Source organism: Trypanosoma cruzi, genomic scaffold (assembly GCF_000209065.1).
Source record: "Trypanosoma cruzi strain CL Brener 1047053516473 genomic scaffold, whole genome shotgun sequence".
NCBI classification, from domain to species: domain Eukaryota; phylum Euglenozoa; class Kinetoplastea; order Trypanosomatida; family Trypanosomatidae; genus Trypanosoma; species Trypanosoma cruzi.
In genome coordinates this window covers 88,519-113,381 of record NW_001849521.1, presented here as the reverse complement: position 1 = coordinate 113,381, position 24,863 = coordinate 88,519, and the positions used below count along the sequence as shown (strand labels likewise).

General features: G+C 47.0%; 16 protein-coding genes across 16 annotated transcripts, besides 22 other annotated features; all 16 read right to left on the bottom strand.

The window, feature by feature from the left end:
- Tc00.1047053506363.159 (separase, putative) lies at positions 1 to 502 on the bottom strand (the record flags this gene model as incomplete). The annotated part of the gene is made up of 1 exon (XM_806298.1): positions 1 to 502. A coding segment is annotated over one exon (502 nt), but the record flags the coding sequence as incomplete, so codon positions are not given.
- Positions 1 to 5,546: a sequence feature (heterozygous, Esmeraldo-like haplotype).
- Positions 697 to 720: a sequence feature (AT_rich).
- Tc00.1047053506363.150 (soluble N-ethylmaleimide sensitive factor (NSF) attachment protein, putative) lies at positions 748 to 1,593 on the bottom strand (the record flags this gene model as incomplete). Its single annotated transcript, XM_806297.1, has 1 exon — positions 748 to 1,593. One exon carries the CDS (start codon positions 1,591 to 1,593, stop codon positions 748 to 750), a length of 846 nt encoding a protein of 281 aa, XP_811390.1.
- Positions 1,770 to 1,794: a microsatellite.
- Positions 1,972 to 2,016: a microsatellite.
- Positions 2,093 to 2,117: a sequence feature (AT_rich).
- Positions 2,176 to 2,196: a microsatellite.
- On the bottom strand, positions 2,280 to 3,134 carry Tc00.1047053506363.140 (hypothetical protein, conserved; the record flags this gene model as incomplete). The annotated part of the gene is made up of 1 exon (XM_806296.1): positions 2,280 to 3,134. The coding sequence occupies one exon, from the start codon at positions 3,132 to 3,134 to the stop codon at positions 2,280 to 2,282; it is 855 nt and encodes a 284-aa protein (XP_811389.1).
- Positions 3,200 to 3,224: a microsatellite.
- Positions 3,310 to 3,335: a microsatellite.
- On the bottom strand, positions 3,390 to 5,096 carry Tc00.1047053506363.130 (hypothetical protein, conserved; the record flags this gene model as incomplete). The annotated part of the gene is made up of 1 exon (XM_806295.1): positions 3,390 to 5,096. One exon carries the CDS (start codon positions 5,094 to 5,096, stop codon positions 3,390 to 3,392), a length of 1,707 nt encoding a protein of 568 aa, XP_811388.1.
- Positions 5,103 to 5,143: a microsatellite.
- Positions 5,199 to 5,248: a microsatellite.
- Positions 5,396 to 6,211, bottom strand: Tc00.1047053506363.120 (hypothetical protein, conserved; the record flags this gene model as incomplete). The annotated part of the gene is made up of 1 exon (XM_806294.1): positions 5,396 to 6,211. The coding sequence occupies one exon, from the start codon at positions 6,209 to 6,211 to the stop codon at positions 5,396 to 5,398; it is 816 nt and encodes a 271-aa protein (XP_811387.1).
- Positions 5,547 to 5,573: a sequence feature (haploid, non-Esmeraldo-like haplotype).
- Positions 5,574 to 7,117: a sequence feature (haploid, Esmeraldo-like haplotype).
- Positions 6,269 to 6,293: a microsatellite.
- Positions 6,435 to 7,685, bottom strand: Tc00.1047053506363.110 (RNA editing ligase, putative; the record flags this gene model as incomplete). The annotated part of the gene is made up of 1 exon (XM_806293.1): positions 6,435 to 7,685. One exon carries the CDS (start codon positions 7,683 to 7,685, stop codon positions 6,435 to 6,437), a length of 1,251 nt encoding a protein of 416 aa, XP_811386.1.
- Positions 7,118 to 7,634: a sequence feature (areas merged during assembly that could not be assigned to a particular haplotype. This can correspond to areas where the two haplotypes were merged or to regions with more than two copies in the genome that were merged during assembly.).
- Positions 7,635 to 14,785: a sequence feature (heterozygous, Esmeraldo-like haplotype).
- Positions 7,840 to 7,870: a microsatellite.
- On the bottom strand, positions 7,911 to 9,035 carry Tc00.1047053506363.100 (hypothetical protein, conserved; the record flags this gene model as incomplete). The annotated part of the gene is made up of 1 exon (XM_806292.1): positions 7,911 to 9,035. The coding sequence occupies one exon, from the start codon at positions 9,033 to 9,035 to the stop codon at positions 7,911 to 7,913; it is 1,125 nt and encodes a 374-aa protein (XP_811385.1).
- On the bottom strand, positions 9,724 to 10,929 carry Tc00.1047053506363.90 (aminoacylase, putative; the record flags this gene model as incomplete). The annotated part of the gene is made up of 1 exon (XM_806291.1): positions 9,724 to 10,929. One exon carries the CDS (start codon positions 10,927 to 10,929, stop codon positions 9,724 to 9,726), a length of 1,206 nt encoding a protein of 401 aa, XP_811384.1.
- Tc00.1047053506363.80 (aminoacylase, putative) lies at positions 11,614 to 12,183 on the bottom strand (the record flags this gene model as incomplete). Its single annotated transcript, XM_806290.1, has 1 exon — positions 11,614 to 12,183. One exon carries the CDS (start codon positions 12,181 to 12,183, stop codon positions 11,614 to 11,616), a length of 570 nt encoding a protein of 189 aa, XP_811383.1.
- Positions 12,002 to 12,050: a sequence feature (CT-rich).
- Positions 12,240 to 13,430, bottom strand: Tc00.1047053506363.70 (aminoacylase, putative; the record flags this gene model as incomplete). The annotated part of the gene is made up of 1 exon (XM_806289.1): positions 12,240 to 13,430. One exon carries the CDS (start codon positions 13,428 to 13,430, stop codon positions 12,240 to 12,242), a length of 1,191 nt encoding a protein of 396 aa, XP_811382.1.
- On the bottom strand, positions 13,624 to 15,081 carry Tc00.1047053506363.60 (F-actin capping protein beta subunit, putative; the record flags this gene model as incomplete). Its single annotated transcript, XM_806288.1, has 1 exon — positions 13,624 to 15,081. One exon carries the CDS (start codon positions 15,079 to 15,081, stop codon positions 13,624 to 13,626), a length of 1,458 nt encoding a protein of 485 aa, XP_811381.1.
- Positions 14,786 to 14,903: a sequence feature (areas merged during assembly that could not be assigned to a particular haplotype. This can correspond to areas where the two haplotypes were merged or to regions with more than two copies in the genome that were merged during assembly.).
- Positions 14,904 to 24,863: a sequence feature (heterozygous, Esmeraldo-like haplotype).
- Positions 15,176 to 15,205: a sequence feature (AT_rich).
- Tc00.1047053506363.50 (hypothetical protein, conserved) lies at positions 15,255 to 18,335 on the bottom strand (the record flags this gene model as incomplete). Its single annotated transcript, XM_806287.1, has 1 exon — positions 15,255 to 18,335. One exon carries the CDS (start codon positions 18,333 to 18,335, stop codon positions 15,255 to 15,257), a length of 3,081 nt encoding a protein of 1,026 aa, XP_811380.1.
- Positions 18,783 to 19,097, bottom strand: Tc00.1047053506363.40 (hypothetical protein, conserved; the record flags this gene model as incomplete). The annotated part of the gene is made up of 1 exon (XM_806286.1): positions 18,783 to 19,097. One exon carries the CDS (start codon positions 19,095 to 19,097, stop codon positions 18,783 to 18,785), a length of 315 nt encoding a protein of 104 aa, XP_811379.1.
- Positions 19,202 to 19,224: a microsatellite.
- Positions 19,320 to 22,736, bottom strand: Tc00.1047053506363.30 (hypothetical protein, conserved; the record flags this gene model as incomplete). Its single annotated transcript, XM_806285.1, has 1 exon — positions 19,320 to 22,736. One exon carries the CDS (start codon positions 22,734 to 22,736, stop codon positions 19,320 to 19,322), a length of 3,417 nt encoding a protein of 1,138 aa, XP_811378.1.
- On the bottom strand, positions 22,915 to 23,637 carry Tc00.1047053506363.20 (hypothetical protein, conserved; the record flags this gene model as incomplete). Its single annotated transcript, XM_806284.1, has 1 exon — positions 22,915 to 23,637. The coding sequence occupies one exon, from the start codon at positions 23,635 to 23,637 to the stop codon at positions 22,915 to 22,917; it is 723 nt and encodes a 240-aa protein (XP_811377.1).
- Positions 23,689 to 23,709: a microsatellite.
- Tc00.1047053506363.10 (uncharacterized protein) lies at positions 23,882 to 24,490 on the bottom strand (the record flags this gene model as incomplete). Its single annotated transcript, XM_806283.1, has 1 exon — positions 23,882 to 24,490. One exon carries the CDS (start codon positions 24,488 to 24,490, stop codon positions 23,882 to 23,884), a length of 609 nt encoding a protein of 202 aa, XP_811376.1.

Sequence of the window (24,863 nt, the reverse complement as noted above, 5' to 3'; positions counted from 1 at the left end):
GGGTTGATGCGTCCATTGCAAGCTCTGTAAGGATTTCGCCAGCAACGTGGGAAAATCGGAAAAAACCACGCGGGCAACTACTTGTCGATGCCGTAGACGCGAGGGCGCCGTGCCACACCATCAACGCGGTGCAAACAACAGCTGGCACGTCCTGTCCAACACCTTCCGATTTAGCCGCGGTGAGCATGGAACGCACCAGAGCACATCCTTCCACCGCCTCCTTCTCATTCTGCAATGACGCCAACCGCCGAAACGGCTCAGGGCAGAGATCAAAAGCGGTCGTGATGAGTGGTAGCGCAAAGTCCCCGCGCCCCGCTTGCAGTGTGCAGCGAGCGGCGGAGGCAAGCAGACGCACAGTGCGCCACGCATCCCCAAATAATAATACATTCCTCGCCGCCGCGGCCGCCCTGGCGTCTGTGAGTACGGCGTGGAGCTCCGCCTCGTCCGACAGCGGGCAATTCGCCTTCTGAATGAGAATCTCACCGACGGCCGCGGGCCGCATCGGTTGCGGTTCACACAAGTTGCCTGCAAAAGGGTGGGGCGGCGCTACTCCTGCCCCTCCTATCCACGAAAAACAACAACAACAAAAAAGAAAAAAATGGCAAAAGGCAAAAAAATAAAAATTTCTTTGCACCTCTGGAAAACCCCCACTATTTTCCCTCACAGTGCCTGAGGGAACACAGTCGCAGAAATATGAAAAAAAAAAATATATATATATATCGTCGCTGCACACACGGGAAATACACCTCACCGAATACTCTCCATATTCTTCTTGACGACAAGCAAAACGTGGGTCTTCCACTCATCCAGCATTCGGAGCTCGTCGAGAAGGGAGATGGCCGTTTCAAACTTCTCCAAATCGGCTCCCTCCACCGCTTCGGTGCACATCTGGAGGAATTCGGCCTCGCGAGTGTTCTTCAAATACTTGTCGCGTATCATGTACGTTTCCAACGCTTCCAACGCCTCGGCACTTTTTTCAATACGGTTATCATCTGTCACGGCAGCAAGGCGGCAGAGCATTGCGCGCACAAAGAACTCCTTTGCCTCATAGCGCAGCGGACCATCGACACTCATGTTGCCCAGTCGCTCATAGAGTGACAAGGCCTTGTCAAAAATGTCATTTTCACCATATATTCTTGCTATGGCAGATGTGCAGGCTTTTACTTGACTGTTCATATCATCCGCGCTGAAGTATTGTATGGCTTTCTCATAATGCTGAATTGCATCCAACGGCTGACCAGTTTCGCAGAGAGCCTCTGCAAATTCCTTTTCCAACCTCGCGGCACCATTTAACGTGTTGTTGTCAATCTGTAGATTGACGGCAACTTCCATCAATTTTGCGGCCATTTTCATGTCGGTTTTCTTGTACGCGTTCACGGCGTTAGTGTACGCTCGACTGGCGGAAAGCTTGTCCCTGCACTTTACCGCGCAGTCGCCGGCCCGCATGTACGCCTCCCCGGCACGGTTGTAGTCTTTCTCAGTCTTGAATCGGGCGGCTGCCGATTCAAACAGCTCCATCGCCCTTTCAGGATCCTTAAAAAAAAATCTGTTGATCTTACTTTCCGCCTCGCGGTAGAGGCTCTCTGCAGACATTTGTAAATACAACCTGGCACACCTTTCTTCTTCCTCCAAGATGCGTGTTTAAACGCAACGCGCATACGTGTTAAGCAGAATAAAATAAGTGAAGATTCAAAGTCAAGCACCGCAACAGAAAAAGCCATAAAAAATAAAGATGCAATTCCTCCTCGTCTCGTCTATTTATTTAATTATTTTTTTTTTTTTTCTTTTTTCTTTAATATTACTTTCGTCGTCTCTTTCTCTCTCTCTCTCTTGGGAGGACCTCAGCCAGCAAGCTTGGACTTCCCTTTAGTGGTTATTACAGCATGATTATTCATTTGCTCTTTAAAAAGGAAAACGGGAAATAGTGCGGCGACGTGTCTCCAGCTCAATAATATAGCCCCACGTGATTGTAAAAAAAAAAAAAAAAAAAAAAAAAAAAAAGAAAAAAAAAAAAAACTCAACAAAAGCATGTAAACATGGATACACAAAACAACACATGCTGTCCTGCGCGCACCATACGCAAACATCTCTCTTTTTTTTTTTAAATTTTATATATTCCTTCTGGAGTTATTCTCCGAGTATCCACAGACACGCACGTCCTTCTTCTCTGAATTCAAAAAAAAAAAAAAAAAAAAACATGAAAGAGAAGCACGTACAAGTTTGCCAGATGACGCCATCAGTTCCACCAATATGCAGCAGAATACAAGCATTGCGCAAGTCTACTGCTGATGCGGCGACATGTACGGGTCCATATGGTTTTGCGGTGGTGGGTAGTATGCAGGTCTTCCCTGAAGCGAGAAACGTCCATATCCTTGCATCCCACCGTAAATACCCATACCCATATTCATGCCCGGATACCTGTTGTACATGCGTGGGTGGTATGGCATGGCATGCGGGCTCATGTTATACGGTAATGAGCTGTATGCACTGTGATAAGCTTGCCCCGTCATGCCTTGTTGCATGGAACGTTGTTGCTGTTGCGGTGTCTGATATTTATAAAAATAGTATTGGTTCTGTGCCTGATCCTGATCCTGATACTGCTGCTGCTGCTCGTGATGATGATAATAATAATAGTGATGATTTTGTTGTACCGGGTAGGCATGGCCAGTGTTACCCATCTGTGAGGTTTCGTGATATGCATTTCTTGAACCAAACGCTCGTGGCGGATATTTCTTCTCCGGGAAGTTGGGCGTTAAAGGTTCTCTGGTCTCCCCCAACGCCATCGGGGCCTTCGTCACAACACCGACAAAGTTAAACTCCGACGACACCAGCTTCGCCAATTCATGGGGAAAAGAAATGGGACCAAGATGGACGGGTTTCGCCGCTTCGTGCAGCTGCGGCTTTTCGCAGGCGCTGGAGGCTATCGGTTTTCTGTTCTCGTTAGGCACTACATCTTCCTGCACCGCAGGCGGGGTGGGGGGTGAAGCGTTGTTGTTCTTCTTTTGGCCGCTAGCGCTCACTGTGGCCGAGCCCGTGGGAACGGCAGGCAGTAAAGCGGTCCCAATACCGTTCGCAGCGGCCAGCTTTTGCTGCTTTAGCTTCTCTGCCAGACTTCCGGAGGCCCACGCGGACATCACCTTCTCTACCGCCACTATTCAGAGACGTCAAACTAACACGAAAAATGAAGAACACTTCCGGGAAATAAATAAATAAATAAATAAATATTAGCAAAAGCCATGAAATTCCACAAACTCAAGATCGCCGTGCGTGATGGCGGCGTCGCCTCGGCACAACACCAACAACAAGAGCAATAATAATAATAAGAATAATAATAAAAGAACATTCATTCGAGTAAATTCAAAGGATAAAACAAAAAATTGGAGACGTCTTCACTCTCCACTTACCGACTCTTCTTGAAGACGAGCCAATACCGCCACCATCTCAACGTGTGGTGTGTGAGGAAAGAGGTCTACCGCAAAACTCGCCACCAATTCAAAGGGCAGTCCTCGGTATGCTTTCGTGGTAGACTTCGTCAAAGATGGGCAGTCCCGCTCAAGTGCCTTCTGCTCACAAGAGATGTACACCACACGCCGGATGGTTGGGGTACCACGAATCCACTTCAACACCGTTGGCGTAACTCCGGCACGGGGGGGATCCAAAATTGCCACAATGTCGGTCTTATCCTCCTCTGGTAGAGAATTGATTATATCCGGCAGAAGGTGCTCCACACGACCGCTGCAAAAAGTAACGTTGGCTATATCGTTGCGTTTGGCATTCTGCCTCGCGTCATTCACTGCGGACTCAACCAGTTCTATTCCAATTACCCGCTTCACGTGCTTGGCGAGTGTGAGGCCTATGACGCCTGTACCACAACAGAGGTCCAAAAGCGTTGTTTTTGGACCCAGCGCCGCAACCTTTGCCGTCTCGCACAGCAGTAGCTCCATTCCTGAGGTGTTTACCTGAAAAAAGGAAGTAGGGCTTAGTTCAAACCGAAGGCCTAAGAGATGCTCCGTGAGTGTCGGGGTCCCAAAAAGAATATGACGTGGCTCATCGGCTGAAGAAGAGCTGATTCCTGTGCCATGATGATACTGGGCACTCACAACGGATGCAGTTTCCTTCCCAGAGATCATCCTTAGTTTTGCCCGCAACCCTTCGCTAAATAGCGTGTTTGTGAGGTGCATCTTCACCTCATTCACCACGGATGCTTCAGCGCTGTCAATGTCCAGCTCCATATCCACCATAACTTCGCCAAGTACGTTGTGACGCACCTGCAGTTTGCGCCAGAACCCTTGCTGCTTCACCTTATCGAAAACCATCAGACCCCCCTTCTCGGGCAACAAAAATAAATGACAAACGGACATCACAGCCTCAGCCACCTGCTTCGCTAGTGGGTTCATTGTGACAATGTCTTTCCCGAGAGCCGAATGAATGGCGCAAGTTCCTTCAATCATGGCGCCCTTAAGAAACCCAATCGATGGCTCCCCGGTTTCTGAGTAGCCAAATGAAAGTTGAACGTGGTTGCGATAGCCAGTCAACTCTGGACTGACGTGTACACCGGCAAATAGTTCCGCATATTTATCCCCTGGTGGTGCAATGGCTTCCATCACCCGTAAACAATGCACCTTCTTTCGAGCAAGCTGCTCCTCCATGGCAAGGCCCTCCCATTGGGCAACTTTGCTCTGACCCAATACCTCCCCACCACGCGATCGCTTCCGGCTGCTGCCTTTGTGAGTCAGCTGCAGGTCTCGCTGTGTCACCGGCAGCTCCTGCCACTGTTTTCTCCCGCGGAAAAACACGCCTCGCAGGAGTTCGGCGGCTGCGGTACTTTCCTCGGGCGTCCGGAAGGCCATGAAAAGGAGCGGCGTATTCGGGTTTTTGCCCATGCGCAGCAATCCGTTAAAAAGCGGTTGGGGAGGCGCATTCGTCTTGGGTGGCGGCAAGCTCTTCATTATCATTTTCTTTATGGCCGAAATCGTTGAGTACTTGTCGTGCGTGTCGAACTTCAACAGGTTCTCGTTGCTGTGCTCGTGGAGAATGACGCGGTCGTCAGGAACCCCCGATGACTCTTCTTTACTCCCGCTGCCCTCATCTCCCATCCTTACCTGATGCTGCTGCTGCTTCTGCTGCTCCTCGTAGCTGCTGCAATGAAAAAATTAACGAGAGAAACAGCCAGTGAGATGCGCCACCACCACCACCAAAATAATAATAATAATAATAATAACAATAATACTAAATAAATAAAAATAATTAAAAAAACAACTTAGGTTGCTCATTTGTGTACGTCATGCAGGGAGCGAAAGAAAACAGCTAAAAATATACTCCGGCCGTCAGACTCGGCCAAACAAAGGCCCCTTTTTTTTTTTAATCTTTATTTTGCTGCTGCGTTTGTCTGCCTTTAAGTGCGTTTTGCCGCTGCCTCCACCCGTCCCTCCACGACCGCCAGCAACGCGTGTGTGAGAAGGTCCTTTGACACCTCAAACTCATCACCTGGCACCGCAACAACAGCAATGTAGTGAAATTTGTGGTTCGAGTTGTAGAATGCCCGACAGAGTCCATGGGCCAAGGGCTCCCCAGCGGCGGGCGTAAAAGTTATTTCCGCCACGGCGCAGTTCAGTCGACTCGCCAGGGACTCGCTGATGCTACGCGCAGAAGAATCGGCACCCGCGGCAACGCCGCTGCGCCCGGAGGACTCCGAAACAACCTCCAGGGAGTTGGAGACGGACGCATTAAATCGCTGCAAAAACAGATGGAGAAGCTTTTCACTGTTCGGCTCCTTCACCTTCTGTTTGTAGGCAAAACAATTAAGCGAAAAACCGTGGGCCGTTGGCTGCTCCGCGCCGCAGCCAGTCAGCGGTGGTCTACATTGAATCGCAATGCTATTCTCGCCAACTCGTTCCGCTACCAACCAGTTGGAAGGCACACTGTACTGCACGTAGAAGTCCAGACGCTCACAAAGATCCCAACTGACATCCGCAATCGTCGAAGCAACACTCGCACGGGGTTTTCCCCACGCACCGCCGCCACCCCCAATAATGGAAGATGCAAACTTCATACCTTTGCCCACTACACCAGTCGCGTTGTCGTCCTTCGGGTCTATGGGACGAGCATTCCATCGTGCGAGCACCACTTCACGTGACACCTCACGGCGTTGAACCCGCCTCGCCAGTGCCAGCCGCTGCCTTGCGTACGCAGCGCCGTAAAGCACACGCATGAACCCCCTCCCTTCCTGCACCCCCACCCACCCCTAACACTGCACCAACCTTCCTACAAATAAAAATAAAAATAAAAATGAAGCCGTATCGGTCTATGATTTTTGTGGGGAACAAAAAAAAAAAAGACGTAGAGTCGCAAATAATATTGATGCAGGACGGTTATACGCCGCACCACCACAACTCACTCTTGATAATACGTTAACCTTCTGCCCAATGACCCCTTCACTCAACAACATCGGCCGTCTGTCGTTGTAAAATCGCCTTCCAACGTGAACAGACCAGCTGCCTCGATTCAAATAGAACGTATCTTGCCATGTCCCTGCGAGTGAGAATGGGCGTGTTCACTATGGCAGGTTCCGCCTCCTTGAGAAAATCCTTCAAGGCATCCTTGGCCAACAGTGTCGCCAGATCATCCGGCGTCATCTCCTGCTTCTCAAAGGGGTCCGTTCCAATCTTTGACAGGACGGCGTTCAGGCGATTCTCACAGATGTGATCCAGAAGAAACTTCGATGCTTCCAGCTGCACTGGATCATGTATGATGCTTTCCAGAGCAGGGAGCTGAATACCCGAGCGGCTAATTGAATCCCGTCGCACACTCTCCATTTCGTCAACGCGAGGCCCTTGACGCCGGTCTGTCGAGATCTCCTGAAAGGCGGTGCACTTAAACTTCAAAATGGTCAATCCCTTGGGGTCAAAGCCAGGCGTGCCTCGCTTTGCATGCTTCACTACAAGTCCCTCTGCCCAATTACCCTTTAATGGGTAGTTGCCCATCCCGACAAGCGGCGGAATGGTGGTGACAAAGTGCTCCACATCAAAGGCCGCCACCTTCGACATTGGGCCCCGAATGATGGCCCTCGCATACAGTAATCCAGGAACCCTCTTAAACAATTCAGTTGCATCATCAAATGTGAGAGTAACGTATTCAGCCTCGTTAGTCTCCTTATATTTGATGTCAAACGCATAAAAATGAAGATCAGGACTGTACTGAGGAAACGAATCCGTCTGCACGGCACTAATTGTCCGGGGTTTACCTGCCACCATAACCGTTTTTCGCGTCTTTTGAAGACTTGGGTGGTCGTACTTCCCCCCAAACAACTCGCCGTTTATAAGAACAGTGTGCAACTTCTTCTGCAACTTGTCACAGAGCATCTCACGGGTGACGGTGATGTACTGCTGCAACTGCGGTACCAACATATGATAGCCAAAGAAATGTTCAGTGGGATGCATAATACCGCTTCTTTTCGCGTAACGTATGGTTTTCTCACCTTCGATGGAGTAAATCCCAAAGTTGGCGCCATGAACCTTCTCTGTGGCAATCCACTCATCGTCAAACATTCCGCATGCCTTCAATGCACTCATCCGTCGTTCGTTAGAGTTCTCAATTTCTGTGTAACGCTCAAAAAGAGAAGAACCATCGTCAGCAAGCCACAGGGGCGTCCTACGAAGAAACAGCTGAAAGTGGCGCCGCAGCATCGTTGATTTAATAAAATATTTCTTGGAGAGGTGAAAAAAAAAAAAAAAAGTCCCAGACCGGCCCGTATGACAAAAGAAAAAAATGGAGCAGTGGCAAAAACAGCCAAAGAAGAGAACTCGCAAAATTTCCTCCCCCGCCGCTTCACACACCACAAAACAAAAAAATAAATAAATAAATAAACAAACACAAATAATTTTAAAAGGTTGCGTTGCACAAAGATGCCCTCACAATGGAACGTGCTGCTTTTCAGCCACAAGCTTTACCCTACTCGGACAACACACGTACACGTCTGCATCTGGGAACACATTCATTTTGGCCACATGTTCCGCATACAATGTAAACTGGCTGGACGAGCACATGTATATGACGTCTTGAAGAATAACAGTCTGACGAAGCATGAGTTCCCTGGCCTTCGACTCCAAAACAGCATAGGTGGGCATATCCTCCGGCACAATGATGTCATTGTTGCTGTGCTTCGGGAAAATCGGGTGCCGTGCCACAACGTAAGTGGATTTACTCGAAAGAGTTAATCCCTTCCCCATGGATTCCACGACGTTAGGGCCAATTTCATCCCCGTCGATAAAACAAAAGGCATTGATGGGAAGCCGCTTCGGCTTTAATCGCACTGACAGCTTCACTTGCAGGACATTTGAGACCTCCGCATTCGTTACCAGCTGTTTCAGTACATCCTTCTCTGTGATACCCGTTTTTTGCATGGCGAGACGCAGTGGTGTGTAGGCACCGTGATGGCCCATCAGCGCTCGCCTACGGCAGAAATCGACGATACCAAGCGGCCCACGCTTACCCGTGGGTGCATCGGGAGGTGCACTGGTGGCCGACTTGACTTTCCACTTCCCTGTGGGGTCCGACTCCACAAGAAATATATGGGGGTAGCTTTGAATCGCATCCTTGAAGGAAAGCGCCCCCACAAGAGAAGGCTGAAAGTGAGGCACCTCATCCTCCAGTATTGCCTGCAGTTGCGAGCCACTCACCCCAGACAAGGGGATTTTCGTTGCCACTTTTAGGAGCATCGACTCCACCTGGCTTCTCATGCACTCACCCTCCGTTGCCATGTAAACGACACCAGCGTCAATTCTGAAGGCAGGCGATGATCGCAACTGGGCTTTGGCGTCCTCCAGTGAAAGCACCCCGGGATCGACAATGGCAGACGCCAACACATCTTCCGCCACGCCCTCGTGTACTCCCAGACCCTCTGCGGCACAGGTGCGGCGAAAGGCACACCTCATCGACGCCTCCGACAGCAAAAGGCGGCGCACAATGGAGTTTGAAAAACCTCCGCCTCGACATGCAAGGGTGGAAGAAAAAAGTGCCCGCATCACCAACGACATGAGTCACAACGGCACTAAACAAAACAAAATGCGCGTCTGGCCGAGGCCTTTTCCCTTATTCCTGTAGGGAGAGCAAGACAAAAAAAAAAAAAAAAGACAGTTTCTTTCGCCGCATCCAACATCCCCCCACGACTCAATGAAAAGTCATCCCACACCCATCCACAAACAATTCCCAAGAAAATATACTCATGATAACCGGAGTCTCTGTTAACCCTCGAAGTGGCAGTCATTAAAAGGCCCCCGTAACCGACAGGGGCCCCTCCTCGTGAAGAGCCGTCGCCGTAAGAGCGGGGCAAAAGAAACAACTGCACTCTTTCTGTCTTCCAACGTTTACTCTTAAAAAATCACTCAATAAATAAATAACGGAGAATTTCCACCAGTCGCGACATCATCTACGTAATCCTATAAGGTCACCCAATCACCCCCAGCGGCTCCTACAAGAAACAGGCACCATCACTGCACAGCAGCACGGTGAAACCATGCGTTCATTTTATTAAGTTCATTTATTCAACAGCAAACCAATCGCCCAACAACAGAAAAAAAAAAAAAGAATGGATGCGGTCAAAGTACAGCCGGAAAAATAGACACACCACACACACAGAGAGAGAGAGAGAAAGAGAAAAAAAAAACACTTCCCCTGAATGAAGCTATGCGGATGAAATTAAGAGAAGGAACGGAATAAAACGCCCTAACCAGCAAAAGTTCCATCCGACATAGACAGTGCGGCCACCAACCCCACATGCATTTTCACACCCCCTTCCATGGCCGTCTCACTCATGCAATACCGTGAGCTGTAGTTGTGGTTACTTATGGAGCTCTTACTACTATCCCCCACTCCAAGCCAGAACAAACATCCCGGTACTACAGACCCATACTCCGCAAAGTCCGCCACACCCATCATTGCAGTAGAGAGGTCAACAAAAGAAACCCCATCAATTACCCGCTGCGCAACATTCCTAACAATTTCATAAGCCGCCGGGTCGTTGTACGTTACAATGTTGGGCTCCAGCCAACTGATCTCATGCTGAGCACCATGCGCCTTCGCAATCCCGGCAACAATCTCTTCCATCAAACCAGGGACAAGTGCCTGGACATCACGGTCCAGGCAACGCAGCGTACCCCGCAGGTGCGCCGTGTCGGGTATCACGTTGTAGCTTCCCGTCCCACCGTGAAATGTCGTCACGCTGAGAACTGGAGCCGTCAGGGCCCCGATGCGACGCGACACAATTGTCTGCAGGCCCATGACCACTTCGGCGGCAATCACGATGGGGTCGGTACACAGCTCCGGCTGGGATGCATGCCCACCAGCACCCTTGATCACAATGTCAAAGTCATTACAGGCCCCCATCATCACGCCACTTTTACAAAAAACCGTGCCTAACGGTTTCGTGACATCAACAGAAAGTCCAAAAATCATTTTAACGCCCTCAAGCACACCAAGTTGTACAAGCTGCTTTGCACCACTCGGAATCACCTCCTCCGCGTGCTGGAAGATAAACCGAACTGTGCCACGAATCTTGTCCTTCACTTGGCACAGAACCTTCACGGCTCCAAGCAGCATAGCTGTGTGCGCATCGTGACCACAAGCATGCATCACGCCAGGCCGCTTCGAGCTAAAAGGCTCGCCACTCTCTTCCTGCAATGGAAGCGCATCCATGTCAGCACGCAGTGCGTAAATGGGTCCCTCTCCGGCTCCTCCGCGGAGGTCAGCGATAACACTGTTCAGCGTCAGTCGCCGTATCTCAAGGGGTGCCGGCATTGCCGTGAGGACGCTCGCCACGTAGTCTGCGGTCGGCTGCTCCTCGTAGGCCAGATAGGGGTTCTCGTGAATGTGGCGGCGCCACTGCACGACTTCGGGCTGCACAGCGGAAATCAAAACGTTAATAAACGACATAGATTCCTCACCTTTTTTTCAAAAAAACTTTCTCACAATGTGAAAAAAAAAAAAAAAAATAGACAGGGAAAGAAGCAAGGAACTTAATTTTAAAGAAATAACTCAGTGGAAAAAGTGAGGAAAAAACGAGACTGGCGTGTCGGCCAAGTAGTTGCCCTTTTAAGAGATGATATTCCGTTCTTATGGTGCGCTTGGCAGAGCACAAGTGCCATTCAAACGCCCCCTCCAACTGTTCAATAGAAACATGTCACACGATGTGCCAATGAGAATGGAAGAACAAGTATATCGTTTCACATGAACTTTGAACACCGTCATGAAAAGAGGGATTTCTCAAACTCAATCTTAATGCCACGCCAGCTGACCAATCCTAAATGTGTTTCTTCTGAAAGGGGGTAACAAATCCCCATTCTACCCTCAAAGACAGTCCAACCCAGCAAAAAGTGGAAGCGCACGCAAGAGTAAATGATGCCGTCAAAGTTTGCTCCCTCAGGGTAGTTTAAAACTTCTGTACGCCAATAGTATTAATGCAGGATGATTTTTATTTTGACAACAACAACAACAAAAAAAAAAAAAAACTATAACAAATACCAAATGTTGTCAAGGAAACGTTGGGACTCCATAGTTGCGCTCACACTTCTATCCAAATAGAATTATGTGAAAGGGAACGGACGTTCAGCAGACATCTTAACGTTCCTTAGTCCAACCAGGCCGCTTCGAGCTAAAAGGCTCGCCGCTCTCTTCCTGCAATGGAAGCGCATCCATGTCAGCACGCAGTGCGTAAATGGGTCCCTCTCCGGCTCCTCCGCGGAGGTCAGCGATAACACTGTTCGGCGTCAGTCGCCGTATCTCAAGGGGTGCCGGCATTGCCGTGAGGACGCTCGCCACGTAGTCTGCGGTCGGCTGCTCCTCGTAGGCCAGATAGGGGTTCTCGTGAATGTGGCGACGCCACTGCAGAAATTCTGGCTGTTTTATCTTCCGCATCCTTCTGCAAGTGTAATGTGTCATTAACTGCCCATCCCAGCCGCCAGTTGCCGTGCCGGAGATGACTACGCAGTTCTGGAATTCTTGGGACAAAAAAAAAAAAAAAAAGAGAGAGAAAGAAGGAGAGAGAGAAGAAAGAATTAACTCTCCACAAAATTCAACTTTATATACTGAGCTGAAATTATCATTCAACCAAAAAACACCAACAACAACATCATTTACTCTTCCTCCGTCACAGAATTTGCAAAATCCACATAAAAAATAATAATTCATTTCCCCTTGTTAACAGTTATTTTTTCAAAGCATAACGTCATAAATATAGTTACTATCTAACTACTCCGCATCAAAAGCTTCACAATGAAACCCACATGCATTTGCACGCCATGTTCAAGAGCCTTTTCGTACACCTTGAACTTAGAACTGTGCTCCGTGTAAACCGAGCCAGAAGCCTCGTCGCGGATTCCCAAAAGGCAAAAACAACCCGGTGTCTTGGCAACGTATTCGGAAAAATCTTCAACGCCAAACAAAGGGTGCTCCTTCTCAAGAAACGCGTCCGCTCCAACAAATTCTGATATAACATCCTTCGCAATCAAAAATGCCTCGTGGTCGTTGTACGTTACAATGTTGGGCTCCAGCCAACTGATCTCATGCTGAGCACCATGCGCCTTCGCAATCCCGGCAACAATCTCTTCCATCAAACCAGGGACAAGTGCCTGGACATCACGGTCCAGGCAACGCAGCGTACCCCGCAGGTGCGCCGTGTCGGGTATCACGTTGTAGCTTCCCGTCCCACCGTGAAATGTCGTCACGCTGAGAACTGGAGCCGTCAGGGCCCCGATGCGACGCGACACAATTGTCTGCAGGCCCATGACCACTTCGGCGGCAATCACGATGGGGTCGGTACACAGCTCCGGCTGGGATGCATGCCCACCAGCACCCTTGATCACAATGTCAAAGTCATTACAGGCCCCGTAAAGTGTACCAGAACGAGTAGATATTTTGCCAGCTGGTGTGGCTGCTGAGACATGTAATCCAAAAATCATTTTGACGCCCTCAAGCACACCAAGTTGTACAAGCTGCTTTGCACCACTCGGAATCACCTCCTCCGCGTGCTGGAAGATGAACCGAACTGTGCCACGAATCTTGTCCTTCACTTGGCACAGAACCTTCACGGCTCCAAGCAGCATAGCTGTGTGCGCATCGTGACCACAAGCATGCATCACGCCAGGCCGCTTCGAGCTAAAAGGCTCGCCACTCTCTTCCTGCAATGGAAGCGCATCCATGTCAGCACGCAGTGCGTAAATGGGTCCCTCTCCGGCTCCTCCGCGAAGGTCAGCGATAACACTGTTCGGCGTCAGTCGCCGTATCTCAAGGGGTGCCGGCATTGCCGTGAGGACGCTCGCCACGTAGTCTGCGGTCGGCTGCTCCTCGTAGGCCAGATAGGGGTTCTCGTGAATGTGGCGGCGCCACTGCACGACTTCGGGCTGCACAGCGGAAATCAAAACGTTAATATTGTTCATTTCTAACCGAAAAAGTAAAAAAAAAAAAAATTAATGTGAAGTAGAAATAATACAGTGGGAAATCACATGAAGTCTATGGATTGCTATACAGGGGTGCATAAGAAGCTTTTTTTTTCTCCTTTTTTGGTTTGCAAGATGTGACAAATCAGGACGGACAAGAAATATTCTTGTGAATGTTGAAGCAAGCAAGGCATCATGCATCTTTTCTAGCATTCTGTGCAATATACACCTCAATCTTTCGCCTGTCACCGTAGGCAGGGACGATATACTCCAACGCAGTCATCGTTGAACCATCATCGAGCTCAAGCATCTGGTCTTCATTCGTCAGTGAATAAAAGGTATCGATATTGAGTTCCGTTTCGTACTGCCTAAAGTATTTCTTTAGTCGCCGGTAGTATTTGTCCGGCGAGTGCATTAAGTGTAAATTCCGTAAGATATCCAAGACAAGATTCCCCACGTCTGGCTTTTCCCATGCGGTTTCTCCAGTGACTTCGTTGTAGTAATAGCGGTTTCCATCATCGTCGTACGCCTCTTTCCAGTCATCGACGACAGTGCTCTCCTTTCTCTTCGGCAAAGGTGACGCTATTTCCTCGCTCCCTTCAGCGAACTGGTAATCCAGTCGAACAGCTCCAGAGTGCGTCATCGCATTTGTGTCAGATGTTTGCCCGATAACGTGAACATCTGCCTGTTGTGAACTCTCCTCAGTTACCCTGGATGCTGCGGGTTGTTCCTTCCAGCGGCTTTGGGGTGGTAAAAACAAGGTTGATTGGGGAATGACCCGCATGCCCTCTGCAACAAACTGCGCCTTGCTAAAATAAATCTCAAAAAGACGGCCGTAAAAACTGTTTTCCGTCAACTGCACCTGTTCCCCAATGGAGGCTATCAGGCCGTCAAGGTCTGGCGTGGCAATCGCTTCACGAGACTCAAAGCTAAACAGTCTCGAAGCAACACTCCCGTTGAACCTTCCCACAGCATCTGGTTTATTTGGCAATGAGCCAAGTGGGACAAACGAATCCATATAAAATGAACTCTGAAAATAATATGTGCCGGATGAAATGTCTACAATACCCACATGAGCACTTTGCCAAACGCCACGCTTTTCGCGTAAAGAGAAATGACCGGGACGATTGCCATTTGAGGATTTGGCACGGTGCTTTATCATCACGGCAAGGCCCATCTTGCTTTCTTTGTTGGCCGGGTCACATTCCCATGTGTACACTGAAGCCGTTGATTCTTTTCCGTAATAGAGTTCGGCATATTCTACAAAAACACGATTTGCAGCTGACTCCATTTGACGAAGCAATCCTGAATTCCCAAGAGGAAAACTAACAAATTCATCGCCAGAAACGTATTTATTACAGAGTGGACAACGATAACCGTCTCCCATTCGGTTATACTCAAATGCTATAAAATAATGAGGAGTTGCAGAAAGCCATTGCGTCGCCGCAGATGGACACTGTAGAACAGGCCATGGAGTATCCACTGGGCTTACTTCTCTGTAGATTATGTCTAAAACAGCCTCCGCATCTCTATGTTTACAGAGTGTCACAATGTTATCGAGGATCATCCTGCCTTTCCGTGGAGGATATCGAGCAAGTAATGAAGCCCCTGCGGCCGCCACATCCTCAGCCTTATTAGTGGATTCCCGCATGTTTAATTCTTGAACTCAAAGGAAAATAAAATAAAAGAAAGGCCAAAGAACTTAAGCCCCATACTACTAGATAAATTAAACAAAGAATCCCCGCAAAATTTATTTATTTTTTTTAAATATTTTTCCCTCCTCGCATAAACCTCATGTTGTTCTATATGTGTATTTATATTTTATTACTCCCCTTTGTGATGACTCCTTATCCGGTTTCTTTTTTTAAGGGCCTTTCTTGAGATGGAGGCCTCCTTCTCTCGTTGTGAATCGCTCTCCCACCGTTGAAGGTCCTCTAAAGTAGCCGGAGTTTTTCTGTTTCTCAAATACCATTCACGTACCAGAGCTGCCATTGTATCCTTGTGATCGTCTGGACTACGGCCAAAACGCAACGTCGGTCCTTCAGGAACCTCAAGAGTACCATGACGGTACATCTCTCGCCATTTTTCCAGATAATCGTACTTGGAGCGTCGGGTCACACCTTTTCCTTTGATCTCCAGTGCATTCTCCTCCCTCTTCTGAATGGCCATCACTGAGGCGTCCATCTTCTTTTCGGCCTCTTCAGACAAGTCCGAGAAGAATGTATTGTCGTTTTCTAGAGCTATTTCCTCATCAGACTTGTAAGGTGCCAAATTGTCACGGGACTCTCCTTGCCAAACCAGTTCTCCAGAAAGAGGAACGGGCGCTGCCGTCTCCAACGGTGGTTTTAACGCCCCGCTATCAAAGCAATGATGCGGAAATTGATGATGGTCCGATAGTTCCCCTGGTGTGCGTGCGCCACTCTTCTCAATTTCCAACTGGGTGCTAGTCGTTCGAACTGCATTTCCAATGGCTGAGAGCTGCGGCACTGGCTGGGATCCATCAATAACTTTTTGATACTCCTGCTTGACGACTTGTCGCTCACGCCAAAGTCGTATACCCCACCCCTGCGGCCCTCCACCGTCCTTCGGGTACGAAAACTCTCCACCGTCCATTGCCCAAAGGCTGCCAGCCATTTCCCCTTCTTCTGAACGAATCTGAGGCAGTATCTTTTGTCTGTCGAGACGCGGGAGATGATCCTTGGTCGGAAATGCAGAGTTTATTCCAAGCTGCCTTAGTGCTTCATTTTTCTCATCAAAAGTCTCGCCTTTTGGAGTGCCATCTGTGTTCTCCTCAGCAAACAGCTCATGTTTGCTCGCTGTCTCCCTTTTCCATTGTTCCCACCAGGCAAGTGTGGAAGACGCCGAAATCGGTAGAGGTGTAAGAACAGGATTACCTTCTGAATCAACATCCGCTTTTGACGATACTGACGATGAAGGTGCGTCCTCATTAAAACCAATGTTCTGCTCCTTTCTTGCAAAGTACTCTTCTCTAGCCTGCATGATGCGCCGCGCACGCCGCTTCATATCGCGTTTGTAACCTGCGGCATTATTTACGCGAACAATCTTCTTCAGGAGCGACGGTCTAATTTGAATGCCAGCGCGCTCCATGGCCTCCAAGTACCGAAGGGCCCTTGCTGTTCCTCCCTCCTCACCGGACGACAGGTGCATAAAAATGAGGCAATCGTACGTCCTTTTAGAAGGGGTCAAATCTTCCTTTAGTACCATTTCTTGAAAAAGTTTTTCTGCCTCATCAATACGCTGTTGATGCGCCAAAAGGGCAATATAGCATTCATAGCTGTAAACGTCCTTTTTAAGATGCCATTCTTCAAATGTTTGGTTCCATATCTTGTTAGACTGCTCTTCAAATCGCCCAATCGTCGTTGTTTGGTCTGGCGAGTGCTCCATGGCCAACATTGTAGTCTGGCAACACAAGCGAAGAAGCGCATTGACAAACGGCAATTGCATCGTCCATCCACGTCGGACAACCAATTCGTAAATGCCAAAACATGTTTCAAGGTGCTCAAGCCATATAGGAAGAGGGTCTTCAGACTTCTCCCTCATCGCAGCATAGTCGAGACGGATAATACTTTGTGCATGTGCTTGAATAGCCCAGGACAGGTGTGTAATGCCCACAACAATTCCGTCATCTCGCATTTTACTTAGATACTTCTCCACGGCTGAAATGTCTCCCACTACTTGAGCGGATCGGATGAGATTGAGGTACGTGTTGGTATTCCAAACAATACCCATAAGTTCCATTTTATGTGCCAGCTCTTCACAACGAAGTCGCATTTCTGGTTTGGGACTCTGACTCAAATGATACATCATAGCGTCGTAATGTGGACGCGATGCAATAAAACCATACACATTCTCCATTTGATCAAAGAGCTGGATCGATTCGGCGAGGGAGTTAATTTGGGAAGAATCCTTGGCAAGAGCCTTCAGCTGAAGAGCAAAAGTTACTTCATTTGGTTCGATATTGGCGTACATCTTCATGTTATCCACAATTTGACTCACAGCGGGGTAATCGTTCGCCTGGTGAAAAGCACGCATAAGTTCATGCCAATTGCCAATACGTGGTGTTATTCCCTTCGCCTTCATTTCTTCTATGAGGGCCATCGACTCATTCACGTCGCCCCTTCGAGAAGCATTTCTCATTAAAGCCTTATACAACTCCGCAGAAGGACCCAATCCAACGGTACACGCAAAATCAAAAATTGCCCGACTCATTGGTGAGTATTGCTGCTGTGAAAGGGCAGAGATCACAGTGATCAAACCATCTTCCGTATATTCCAAACCAAATTCTTCCAATATGCATGCAAGTTCCTTGCTGGCGTTACTTAACTCGGAGTTATCGTCGATGTACGCCACTGGGACGTCGGCTCTTGCTGAAAGCTCTGCTGCAGTCATCGTGTCATGCAAAATAGATTCCGTATCGCTTGATATTATGAGCTCCGATACAGCCTGCTCCAAGTGTTCGTAATTAGAGGAGGGCGAAATTAGCCCTGTTAAGCCATTATTTGGCCCACCAGTAATTGGGGGATAAACTTTGGAATACTTCCCCGAATGCGGCTGCGCGGATGGCGGTGATTGTAATAACCTATTACCAAACTCTAACAAGGCCTGCATGCCTGAAGAGTTGCGTTCCACGGCGCCCACAATATCCTCTTGCTCTTCTTCAGCCGGAAACTGCCAGGCGTACGCCCAGCGCTCAATGGTGTCATCCCATTTTCCTTGTACTGGAGGGCGGTAGTCGGGGGGCAGCGTGCCTTTTCGATACATATCCAACTCCATTTCCTTAGCGCTTGGCCCAAAGGCCACTGCACCCCTAAGAGCAACATGCCTTAATGCTTTTGCGTACGGCGAGAGAGCTTTGGGAAGACACTTTGCTGTGGCCAACATCATTACCACTGTAAGCAAAAAAAAAAAAAAGAAGACATGTTAACGTGCAAAAAAAAAGCATGTTGACTCACAAACAATTCTAAATGACATCAATAAAAAGACGCCACCCCCTCCCTATCCCTCACCTTCCACCACATTTTTTTTTTTTTTTTCTTTTGGGATGACCATCTTTGTGGCAACAGTAACCTTACCAACAGAAAGGAAACACGCACGCGCAAATAAGAATTCATCACCTCCTCCACCAAAAAAAAAAAAAAAAAAACCGCGTCGTTCGCACTACCTCTTTCCTTGTTTTTTTATTGCTGTTTAACCCCCTATATATGTATATGGCAACATCACATCTATTGTCGTGTTCAACGTAATAACAATAAAATTAGGCCACAATTCCCGCCTCTCGTCACGGTGACGCCTCCCAACTCATTCTCAATTTTATCGGCTCCCTTCACTTTCTTAATCCTTCTTCTTTTCATGCAATTCCACCGTGTTGGATACGGATTCCTCTTGTCTCTTCTCATTAGCCGATTCACGGTTAAAAATCTCTTTAAACAGCCAGTTTGTCGAAAAAGCCAGGCCGGCTCCAAGAAAACCAAACGTCCATATGTGAATATTGTCCGGCATGGTGAAGACCAACGATAGCCAGCAGAAGAAGAGCGCAGCCATCACAACATTAAAAGTAATCCACACCGCTGGTGACAGCGCAGAGCCTGGCGTGAGAATATGGTTCGCCAAGCGAGCCAGCCAAGGCAGCTCCCGTACCTCTGACATTCTCCCCTCTTGAAAAGAACAAAAAAGAAAAAAGTCGACTAGGTCAGAAAACACATACACACACAAGTAGACAAAATAAATAAATAAATAACAACAACAAATCCAAAAAAAAAAAAAAAAAAAAAAATACTTAAGAGTGGTAAACGCAATTTGTTTTCGTGTGCACACAAATAAAAAAAGAAAGTTGTTCAGCAAACCGCTTTAACGTCGAGGTAGAAAGTCCTAATCCACTGTCAACTGAATCCTGTCATGCCACGGAGAACTCAGCTCAACACAATGTGGAGAAAGCCATCGTAATCTACATTTGGTTATCATCGAAAAGAGATCTGGACGTTCCCTGGACTCCGCACTGTCAATTTCTGGAATATCAACGACGAATTTCAATCGAAACTCGGGCATTTGACCTGCAAAAATAATACCCATCAAACCCACAGGACGACTTGCATGCCATATTTTTATGGTTTTCATTTTTTCACTCAGGACTGCAATGTCGTGCCCGGAGTGGTTGCTGCTGTAAGCAACACATAAGATTTTCTCCGGGTGCGAAACAAATGAAGCGACAATGCCAGTTGTTTTCATGTTAATAACCCGCACGATACCGTCATTGTAGCCAACAGCCAAATATTGCAGATGCTGCAGGAAAGAAACATTCGGTAAATAATCTACAGCACGTCGAACTACCTGTGTTACAGGCAACAAGCACGACTTTCTTTCATCTTTGTTAGGGTTATGAGGGTCAAGAGCTCGAAGAAGAAATTCCATTATGGTTGGAAGGGAATGATACGATTGGAGTGGCGCGAACTCAATGAGCGCACCAAAAAAGGCAATGATGCGGGGTCTCCATGAGCGCTTTTGTTCGTACCACCCCTTCAAACGACTTTCAATAAAATCATTTCCTTCAACACTGGCGATGCTCATGAGAGTTTTAATGGCAAGCGCGCCGTTGTTCTTCTCTCCCTCAAACGCTAAAGTGGCAACAGCATCCACAACGGGTGTAGAATCGATTACTACGATTTTTGACAATTCCTGATAATATTCCCTAAGAGTCTGAAGCAACAAAAGTACGCATTTTTTATTCTCTTGCATGGTCAACACCTCTGTCAAACGGGACGCATCGGATCCAAGGCTCTCTAAAACGCATTTCCAAATAATTCCATCGCTACGCGGCATGTCGCCCAAAAAGGCCATTCGGACGAAGAATCCATAGCACCACACATCAATTTCACTAAGTCTAGTTGAAACGCTGAACCAATGACGAATCGATAACTCTTCTGATGACATGCTAAGTAGATTTTTAAATAGTTTTTGTAATTGTTGTGACGTCATTTCTTCGCTTGCCGCTTTTATGCATAAACGAATGGCTTTTTTAGCCGGATCAGAAACCTTTAAAAGAAGAGAAAGGGCTTGAATAATAAGCCTTTCCGGTATTGGTGACTGCTCAATAAGCCCTGATCTCACGAGTGTATCACTCAGTGCTTTGACTTCTGACGTAGAAATCAAATACTTTAACCCTGCAGAAGGTTTAAGCGCTTTTGTAACAAGAACAACCGCAAGAAGATACTTCGCAGACTGCTCCGCAGAGACGGTACAGACGGAAAAACTGCCTCCATTGAACCCTCTTTCGGGTAAACCAAGCAGTTCATGAATTTTGGAATCCAAACAATTAAATCCAGAAAAGAGGATGGACAAAGCCAATCGACATGCCAGAGGCGCGCCACATGCATCTCGTTGAGTCAAGGTATCTATGAGAGGAAGAACATTCACTATCAATGAAAAGTGAATTCTTCCACAAATGGCAATTCGGTCAATTATGACAGGGCCAATCTTTGGAGAAGTTAGCAGGTTTCGTCGCTCCGGACCTTCAGATATCGCTGAGACATCATGAATTACTCGCTCCAAACGACATGTGGGTATATGCCAAAGATTCCCAGCACTCCCAGAAACTGTATACGCATAATCGGTTTGTGAATCCCATATAAGACTGGTAAGAGGACCACATGGGGACTGGAAAATACGGGTGCATTCAAAGGTTTCGGAGTGATGAATCACCACAGTTCCACGTTCCGTACAAACAGAAACAAAGTCTGCTTCTAAGCGCCCTTTTTCCCCAGGCAAAAGAATAATTCTGTCCACAGCCCCTGTGTGAACCATGGGAATGACACATTTCGGTGCTCCAGAAAGCCATACATTTATGCCACCGTGTTGATACCCCATAACGAAAATAATATCTTGTCGCTTATAAAGTAAGCAACAAGTGACTTGATCCGTTTTTTCTTCATAAGCCAAGAACAGTGATTTGACCTGAGAAGCAGATGTTACAAAGGCTATGCATTCGCCTGAGCATTTCACATTGATTACGGCAATACCGTTCTCAAATGGCACAATATCAATTAAAAAAACACCGGGTTTCTCCATTTTATTCTCACACATCTGCAGGAAGCGTCTATGACCGTTACTATCAGTAACAAAAATTGCTTCTGGTATACCGTTGCACAATGATTCCATACATGTTATCGTCAAAAACATAAAATACTTAGATTGCCCAAATAAAATTGCACTGCAACAAGATGTCAGGTCAATATGTTTGTTTGATACAATATTAATCCCACCCTTCCCTTCCCCATTCAAACAGATAGAGAAGGGAAGCGCCATGCCATCTGCGCGTGTTACCACAAACACTTCATCCACCCAGCAACCAGATACATAAGGAACGCTCATTTCATTCTCGAGAAAAGCCGCGTCAGATAATGTGGTACCTTGCCAAACCGAAAATTGAACCAAATTTTGCCAAACTGAAGCCACAGCAAAAGATGTTCCATAGTTTCTTACGTATGAGTGGGCGCCCAAGTTCCATAAAGGGGATTCCAAAGATATATTCATAGAACTTCTTTCATGCTCGTCCTCATTTTCCTCCAGCAATGTTGAAGTCACAAAGACATGTACCTTTCGGCTTAGTGGAAAGGTTACCACAACACGGATAGTATCAGCTTTCACTCCCCAAATTGCTGTGGAAGAAGATGGAAGACCTAGTTCGGAAAAAAGCCCCTGCCTCGATATGCTCAAAAGAGCACTGTCACGAAAGTTTACAACTCCACACAAGCCTTCCACTGTCAAAATAACCATAAGCGCCGAGTTAGGCACTATGCCACAACAAACAACACCGCTCAATTTCCCGTAAGAAACAAAATGGCCCACAAAAGCACTTCTTTGCTTTTCAGGTTGAACACATCCAATACAACAATTGGAGGACACCAATACAACCTCATCAAAGGATGAAAAGGAGACATGAACCATTTCGCTACCGTAGGTAAGATGCAGGTTTTTCAGTGAAATCGGACATGGCAGCGAGGGCCGTGGAGAATTAAAATCGCTCACTGTGCCGTTGACCCCTAACAAGCATAGCATTGATGAGTCAAACCCGTACTGCCGGAAAAGAAGAGTCCCATCTAAACGGTACTTGTCTCCAGCCTCAAAGCTGCAGATGACAGCCTGAAGCTCATCGTTTGCCACAAACCATTCACCTGAAGGTGAAACTACTACTGAAGAAAAAGCCCTTCTTTTTGGAAATTTCCAACCTTCTCTGGTGAAAGTTACATATGAAGTTATTTCATAATTGGCAAGTGGGAGACTCAATTTCATTCCATCTGCTAAATTGCCTTTAAACGTAAAACAACAACAACAACATCAAAAAAAAAAAAAATCCATGCTTTTGCGTGGGAAATGGGCGAACAGACGCTCTTTCACATAAGATATATAAAAATATAAACAAAATCAATCTGCTATTCCTGTTGGTATTATTTGATTTTTCTTATTTATATTAATGGGATACTTTCTTTTCAGAGAGAACTCTTTTCAGGTCCGTTAGACGTTGGAAAAGCACCTGTATTTTCCTGCTTGCATCTTCCATTTCCGAAACGGAGTGCTCAAAGGTAACTTCAACAACCCGTGGACGATTCACGAAAAAAGGCAAACGCAACTTATCACTTGGGTTGTGACACCCTAAACTACTAATGCTGATGAAGCCCGAAAGAGAGTCAACCATGTTATCAACCTTCAGCGGAACGACATTTTTATTTGTAAAAGAGTATTTGGCAGAGTCGAAGGGGTATACTGATTGAATAACAGAATATTCCAACGTATTTGTACCAGTTGAAGGAGATGCGTCTGGGTGGGATGTCACCAAAAGCAATAATAAAGGGTACGAAGAAGAAAACTTTTCACTTTGGATGTCAAACAAAATTTTTTTTCCGAGCAAAAACTTAGTGTCCTCAAAGGAAAGTTTGTGAGGCCCAAATCTTCGAGCTGATGCATACCCCAAAAAGGTGGCTCCCTCAGGCGGTAACACTCCCAAAGGTAATACTGTTGTCACAACTGCCTCTAACACTGACAAATTTTCTGTATTGTCAGTGTCGCCTTCACGAACTTCGTAATGACCAAATAAATTGTAGTTCCGCTTCGTAGCACCACACAAGCTCAGAACCGAGGATACAAGATACGAAAAAGTCGCCCCTGAAATGTGAACTTCGCACTTTTGCTGCATGACCACCTCCACAGAAATAAAAAAAAAAGGGAAAATATATATATTGGCCAAATATATATATATATATATATAAGTAAAAAAACTAACCACTGTATTAAAACTGTAAACTGGTATGGATCCATCCAGATGATTTCCAAATTAAGCTCCTCACACAATCGTAACCTTGAAGAAGTAATATCAAAAAGCCAACAAGAAAAGTTAATTAGGATTTTCTACAAGCTCATTTTATCAATGACCAAAAACACTATATAAGCTGACTATAATCCTCAACTGAAGGGCTTCTAGACTTCCACTGGAAAAGGGCAGCTGCCACAACAACAACACCGACAATTCCTGTAACAATAGTAATAATAAAACCTTTTGACGGGAAGTTGTCCCTTCCTGGAGGTTGATACCCCGGACACACAGTCGTGGACGCAAAACGAAATACGTATTTCGTGATTTCCGTCTCATTGGCAGACAAAGCACGTAAACCATTTATAGACTCATCGCACTCAACATAAACATCCGCCATCAATGTATTTGGAGATCGAATAGTAAAGAAAAGAGTATCGTTTTCAAGACTTACATTATCTGAATGAGTAAAAATACCCTCACAACCTTTCTCGTATATAATCATATACCCAAAGTCACATTCCTCACCAAAAGCGCAAAACTTTTTTGGCCAACAGAAGCTCACCCCAAGAACAATTTCCACGTCACCAAGCATAACCGAAACATTCCCATAATTTGAAAGATACTCCAAGGAAATAGACTCACCTGTACCACTGGTGTTAACGCGACATGTCTCGGCCTGCGCCACGCATGCCATTACAATAATTTCAAGAATAAATAGCAGGCACTTCGCTTTCATTTCAACTATAGAAAAACACCCTACGCAGCAATAAGGGAGAAAGAGAACAATGCAGTTTAGATATCCATAACAGACACAGGGTAAAAAAAAGAGAACTTTAAAACTAAATGTACTTCCAAATGTTATATAAAACTCAATGTATCATTAACAACGCCGCCCGTCCTAAAAACAGAGCGTGCGGCCCAATATGTAAAAAATGAAAACACACCTCGGCCCACATTCGAAGGTCGCCGCGGAACCGGCCGCACGCCAACGCGCCGTCGGAAGTTAGTGCGTGTACGCGCGATTTCGGGTGGTGGGGGAAAACGCAAGATGCGAAGAACACGCGTCCCCTCGGAACGGGCGAAACCCCCTCGCCGCGGCGGGCGCTCTC